The sequence below is a fragment of the Neopsephotus bourkii genome, unplaced genomic scaffold (assembly GCF_033783945.1).
Source record: "Neopsephotus bourkii isolate Nb327-2 ecotype Australia unplaced genomic scaffold, CSIRO-AGI_Nbou_v1 NB_994, whole genome shotgun sequence".
Taxonomy (NCBI): domain Eukaryota; kingdom Metazoa; phylum Chordata; class Aves; order Psittaciformes; family Psittacidae; genus Neopsephotus; species Neopsephotus bourkii.
The window spans coordinates 2,226,017-2,232,978 of NW_026901486.1; the positions used below are offsets into that span (position 1 = coordinate 2,226,017).

A 6,962-nucleotide genomic window follows, 5' to 3' on the forward strand; every position below is an offset into this window, starting at 1 on the left:
GTGCTTACATTGTTCTTTACAGAAGCTAATGTCTGAACATATGAGCCTATAGCATGAAATCAAATGGTACTGGGAGTCTTTCTCTGTGAAGTGATAATCATAGAATCAGAGCGGTTTGGGTTTGAAGGGACCTTAAATGTATATAGAATAAGTAACTTTTGTGGGCAAAGGTATCTTGACCTCAGCCTACAGCATCGTATTTCTCGTTTCAAAAGTTTTTACTCGATAGTTAAATAATGCTTTGAGTTATTACTGTGACTATTACCTGTTCATTCCACTCTTTTTCAGTCTCTGCTTTCTATTCGTCAAGATGACAAAGTCATTTGCCCAAGAACCAAAGAAGTCTTCAACTTCTCACAAGCTGAGAAAGTCTACATCATGTAGGTCCATACAACTCCTGATGAAGTGCCGCTGGAATTTTGACACAGTGTATATTGGCATACCCTGTACAGGGGGGGGCCTTAATGTGTGGCAAAGAAGCAAAACCTGCCACCTTGGGGATCAGACCTGTCGGTGGCATTCTTGTTTCTTGCGACCAAAGATCAATAAGCAACAATAAACACTCTTTAAAAACAAAACAGGAAAAAAAAGAGAGGAATTATGACTTAAGTTTGTACTTGAATAAAAATGAAAATGAATTTTGATTGTTAAGGTTTTGTAACAAGGTCAATAATTGGACTCTTCTCAAAAGTATTTTCATCTTCTTTAAAGGATAAATTTCTTTAAAGATGGACATTTGCACTGGGGGAAAGGTTACAACAGAGTTGAAATGAAATCCATTGTTCTTCCCTCTTTTTCACAATTGTCCAAGACCCTTTTGTTAGCAAAGATTTCAGTACTACCAGTCTGTTCTCCTTGAAGCTCCTCTTTGTCTTCTCTATGATCCTCTCGTGAAGTTCTCCCGAACATGAATTCTGTAACTTATTTCTGTGGGAAGATGCTGATGTCTTTGACGCAAGAGTGGCTTCTCTGGAGGATCAGCTTTGAAGGAGTACAAAGGCTTTTTCCAAACCCAAATCTTTTAAGGAGGTTGCATAAGTATCAAGAGGAACTGAGAACATTTCAGGCAAAATCCAATGCTTGTTTAAATGTTCTTTTTCCAGTCTACCATAGTGTTAAAGTCCTTCTAAAGTTATTAGTTATGTGCATAGGGTTCAATATGAAATCATTAGTGCTACTGCCTTATTTCTTGCTTTGAGAATGTACTCACATGAAAATGAGCTGGTATTCTTTAAGTGTTGGGCAAAGTTTCTGAAGATGCCTTGCAGGATGATTACATAATTTTAGGGTCTAACTAGTCTTCATTACTGAAACTAATAGTTCAATTTTAACAACTACAGAACACATCCTTATGACTTTTCAAACAGAATTAAACCATTGTAGTTTAAACAAAACCATATTGTAGAGGTTTGTATTTAGCGCTTATTTTTGCATGTTGATGTTGATTAGCTAATAAAAGATTGTAAATGTACAACATGTTAATAAAAATTGTTTTCCATTTCTTGATTATATAAATACTAGAAAGCTGCTTTGTATTTAAATGTGGGAAACCAGCCCTTTTGTAAGGGTCTTTCTTCAAAAGAGAACAACTTCCATGTGTTGTTTCTTAGTGTCCTACAAGACATAAAGATACACACCAAAACGCCACCACAGCTATACATGTTCTTGCTTCTCAGTCAGTTCTCGAGCATTTTTATTCAAATAACTCTTATTTGGTTTAGACTTTTCACATATGAACAATCCGCCCCCAATCACCCATCTTTTTTTGTCACTTCTAGAAGCTTGCTTAATGTCCTCATGACTTTCTGTTAATAACATGTTGTGAGAGGTGTTAGGTGCAAGGTTTTGGTGCATGACCCAGTGCTTTAAACAGTGCTGACAAATAACTCTATTCCAGCTCAACACACAGAGATCAGATACAATCAGTTCCCAAAACAGCTGCTCTGAAACTGGAAGTACACTGGCATTTCCAGTGAGGTATGGCTGAAAAGGCTCTGTTTTCAGTAAGCAGACCTGTTTTGAAGTGTCAGTATGGCAGGAGCACTGCAGAGCCACCAGCTTGTTCCTGCACTTACTGCTGGAGGGGTTTGTCTCCCTCAGCATTTTCTTCAGTCAAAGGTTTAGTGATTCCTTAGAACAAGAGCAGTGTGCCAAGAGTAGGCATTGGCAGAGAATGAGAGAACTTGCATCAGTAGCTGGAGTAATTGGCTATCAGTTAAACAATGTCTGATTTCTTCTTCCTGGGGCAAGAGTTGAAGCCTTATCAGCTCACAAGGGGAGAGAGCATCACCCTGGGGTGCAGCATTGCTTAAATTCAAGTGAAATAGCATCTGTTTTGTTTTGACAGGCCATTCACAGCAGGGGTAACTGAGATGGCAGCCTTGATTTTCCTTATTTCACAGAAGAGCATAGAGGACCCAAGCAGGGAGGAAAGTGTATGTTCGTTATCAGCCCTGAGGAAATGTGTGGTAACTGCACAACAATTGTAGGGTATGCAAATTGTTGCTTTCGTTTCTTTTAAATACTAGTTAGAGCTGTGGCTTCCTGAGATTTCAGCCCTTTTTCTTTCTGTGGCCTAAGCAGAGTGGTGGAGAAAGCCACGTTCCCAAAACAAATAATGTGGGAAGGGAGAAGAGGAGAGCAGTTGCCTTTATGGAGAGTATCACTTCAGAGGAACTGGTGCCAGCCTGAGCTCTCAACCGCTGATGGTGTGTCACAGATGGTGTTCCAGAAGGAGCAAAGGCTGTTTGTTAGCCATGACTGCTTGCTTTAGGAACCTGCAGTCAACCAGCTTGTTCTGACTACAGCAAGACCTGTTTGACACAGGCAGTTGCAGCCTCCTGGCTGGCCTCTGTGGACTGCCCCCAGAATATGCTCTTCAAGCCTGGCTTCATCCTTGAGTTTACTTTGTTATGACTAGGAGCCTTCCAGCTCTATGAGTGTTGGAAGTGGTGTCAGGGACAGATTCATTGTGGCTTGGAGTTCATTCCCTGACTGCTTTTTACAGCCTTGAGCTCCCAGCCCAGCAGAGCTGTCAGCTCATACCTTGTATCATGGGTGGTTTCAGACACTGAAACCAAAGGCAGTGTGTGACTCCTACTGAATAGAATCCTACTGTCTGTAAACACCCCTTCCATAACTGTTCCACCTGTGGATATGCCAAGAGGACTTTGAGAGTAGGGTTTGTGTAATTTGAAGGTGAGGCAGGGTTACAGAGGCTTTACTCAACAGTGGGAAGTTTGGCAGAGATCCTGTTAAGCCTGTCTCATTCTAGTAAGATCTTGCATAGAGGTAAGTTCATAAAGCATAGGATGGGGAATCACACAACCTGACTGTAACCAGATGTTGAAACTTCAGCAAATATGGCCATGACCTGATAGATAGAAACTAAGCTGCTTTTGCCAGTTACACGTCTTGGCGTGTTACCAGTGATGCCTGTGTTTTGTATCAATCGAAGAGTGGCCATTGCCTCCTTTAGCTGAGATTCCTTGGCTTTTTTGTGGATGACCTGCAGCATCTAAATGCCTGGCAGTGTGCCGAGGTGGAAGACAAAAGGCAATCTATGTCCTCAACGGCACAAGTTACAGCCTGTACAAGGACTTAGGCTCTACATTAACTCTTCCATTTCTAAACCATCTCCTTTCAAGATCTGGCTGAGCTGGAAATGAGCAAAGTCCTTCACTGTGATGGTTTTTCAGTCCTGCCAAGCAATCGAACAAAATGAGACTTGAGGCTGGGGATTTTGCTTGTGGTGTTCCTGTTTGAAGGCAACAGTTTCTCCCCATTGTGGTCAGGAGAGGTTGAGAATTGCCTTCATCTCTCCTGTTTGTTGTGGTCCAAACTCCTAAACGCTTCTCCAGTGTTGCAAAAGGAGAGAGGCGTGCTGGTAGCTATTTGCACTGGTAACTGTTCACGATGGCACCGGTCTCTTTGATACCTCTTTCAGCTTCAAGTATGCCATTATCCACCAGGCTGAGAAGGGCTCAAGATGTGATCATGTTTTGTAGGTAGGAAGGTAGTGAAGTTGATACCATGTTCGGGCAAAACATTTTGCAGGAAGCTTTAAAGAGTGATGGGCTGGTATGGTTTGGGGGTTTTTTAATAGAAGCATGTCCTTTTCTACTCATGAGTAAGATTAATTTTATAGGAAATAAAGATCACTTAGGACAGGAAGAAAGAAAATTGTGTCCAGTTGGTAGTCAAGAGAAGGAAGCCACCAAACATGCTTATCAGAGCACTGTTGAGGGAAAAGAAGTAATACTGTGACTTCTTTTCTGCATCAGGTAGCCTGAGCAGAGTGGGTTTCATCAGACACTTCTGTCAGGGCATGCTTTGAGGCTACACTATGGTTCTATGCACCGGGTGTCCTGTAGCACATGGAGGTCACTTGGTACAGCAAAATGACTGAATCAGTTCTGTCCTGTAGCAACGTGTCAGGCTCTGCTCAGCACCTTGTTTCTCCTTGCTGTGTCCTGGAATCTGCTGCAGGATGAACACCATATCCCAGCAGCAAACTAATGGGCCCTTGGGGCTTCCTGCTTCAGTCTTGTACTTCTCAGGCCAGAATTCTTGGTTGCATTCTCCAGCACGCTCCGCCTTGGGGCTATTTTGTTGTTCTTTGCCTGGCTGTGAAGAGTGATTTTTCCATGGTTTGACTTTCTGGTGTTTGGTACAATCTGCACCTTTAATGCAAACCTGGGTTTTAGTGACAGTGTGTTCTCCCAGCTGCTCCATGCTTTCCAGTTTAGTGCACCAAATTAACACCAGCCCAAATGAACAGGGTGGTTGATCAAGTCTGATCAGGACTGGAGCAACTCTGCTATGGAGCCAGGCTGAGAGAACTGGGGTTGTTCAGCTTGGAGAAGAGAAGGCTACGGGAAGACCTTACAGCAGCTCCCAGTGCCTAGGGGCTAGAGGAAACCTGGAGAGGGGCTTGGGACAAGGGCCTGTAGGGACAGGCCAGGAGGAATGGCTTTAACCTGTCAGAGGGGAGACTGAGATGAGCTCTTAGGCAGAAGCTCTTCCCTGTGAGGGTGCTGAGGTGCTGGCACAGGGTGCCCAGAGAAGCTGTGGCTGCCCCATCCCTGGCAGTGTTCAAAGGCAGGTTGGACACAGGGGCTTGGAGCAAGCTGCTCTAGTGGAAGGGGTCCCTGCCCGTGGCAGGGGTTGGAACTGGGTGAGCTTTAAGGTCCCTTCCAACACAAACCATTCTAGGATTTGCTCAGCCTCCTATTCTAGAAAGTGTACAACATCAAGCAGCACAGTGGCTTCTGAGTATCCCTAAAGACTGCTGGAGTATTACCCAGGCAGAAACCCAGGTAACCCTGAGGAGAGGACTGGCAAATGAACAAGACTGTTTTAGCACTGGAGTTCATTCAGCAATTCTTAAGGACCTAGCCTGAGAGAGTGCTCATTCCACACTGTGATCATGGGGGGCTTTGAGCCTCCCATGTGCTGCATCATTGAAACAGAGAAATGCAACCTGAGTGTGGTGCTGCCATCAGGAGGAAGTAGCGAGGCCTATGAAGGGGCCATATGCCACATAACTGGAAGCTGGAGTAGGGTCCTGCTTGTTCGTGTCTGTTCCTCTTACACTGGAGCTGGAGCAGAGGGAGCACTGAGATGGTCAATGGAGCGGAGCAGAAATCCCTTCCCAGGATTCCCAGCTGGCTTAGGATAAAACATTTCCTTTATTCACAAATTAATGTGGAAAACCTAAGCTTGTTAAGTGGGGAATAATACCCAAGGGGCTGAAACCCACGCCTGTACCTATTCCTTTGACCCTATTTCCTATCCCGTAAGATTAAGCTTTATTTTGTGCATGCCTCAAGGAAATGTTTTATCTACCCCTCAGAGCAGAGGAGCAGATTTTCCCAGGGAGCTCATCTGAGTTCCCAGCCAGGGCTTTTTCCTGACGGAGCTGGAAGGAAGAATGAGGAGAGAAAGATGATAAACTCCATTCACTTAAGGACAAAGAGATCATTAACTAACTTCAATATTTTGGTCCCCACCCATGGAGATTAAGAGGGATCCCATAGACAAGTTCCCCAAAAGGAAATAAACAGATAATAAAATCAGTCGACAATTTCCTCTACCTTCTTTGTAAACCACAGCAAGACAAATCACTCAGAAGAGCCAAGACCAGAGCTTTGGGAAGCTCTTGGGTGTGTACATGTGTGCCCCATGTGGAGATGTCCCCTCTGGTTAAAGTAGCAGCTTTAAGGACTCAAACCATAGAAATGTCTTACTAAATATTGAAGGGGATGTGGGAGGAAAGCTCAAGTTGTCTTGGATGCAGTCATTAAGCATTACTTAGGGGTCTACATTCATTCTCTCCAGGTACGCCATCACCACGCTTTGTGCTGTAATCAGAATCATAGAATCATAGAATGCTTTGGGTTGGAAGAGACCTTAAATGGGATGAATACCAACAAGTCTGTGATCTCACCTCCTGAGATGGTCGGACAGTGAAGAATAGATGGGAACTGATGTTGCTGATGCAAATCTGTTGGGGTTCTGGTTTTCTGCAGGAGCACTCTGCAGATGCTGGTCTCAGACACACATAAGCTCTGATGATACAGACTTTGTGTGTCTGTTTACATTGAATTTCACTGTCATATCCATTGCCAGCTCTCGAGCTTCAGTGATGCATTATCCTACTTCAAAACCCAGTGAATAAAGAGGGTACTGTGTTTGTAGGAGCGGTCAGTAATTCGGTTTAACTACTAGGTACAGAGAAAAGCACAGGAGCTACAGCTGAATTGCTGGTTTGTTCCTTCAGTGAAGAACAGACCTTCTTAGGCACACCTTACTTGTCTAGTTTCTATAATGCTTGGGAAGAATGTCACCTGCCCTGCTAAGAAAGAAATTACCCTTCCCTTGGCCAAAACACATTCCCTGCTTCTCTGTGTGGAGCCCTCCTCTGAGGAGGTAAATTGAGAATTCCTCATTGAAGTAGGATT

General features: G+C 43.9%; 1 protein-coding gene across 3 annotated transcripts in view; it reads left to right on the forward strand.

Moving 5' to 3' along the window:
- MAEA (macrophage erythroblast attacher, E3 ubiquitin ligase) overlaps window positions 1–1,476 on the forward strand; it is a 51,027-nt gene extending 49,551 nt beyond the window's left edge. For all 3 annotated transcript variants that reach the window (XM_061359779.1, XM_061359780.1, XM_061359781.1), the window contains exon 9: window positions 289–1,476. In XM_061359779.1, the coding sequence (XP_061215763.1) occupies window positions 289–384 (96 nt within the window). In that variant the 3' untranslated portion in view covers window positions 385–1,476. The remainder of the gene's footprint in view (window positions 1–288) is intronic.
- The last annotated feature ends 5,486 nt before the right edge of the window (window positions 1,477–6,962 follow it).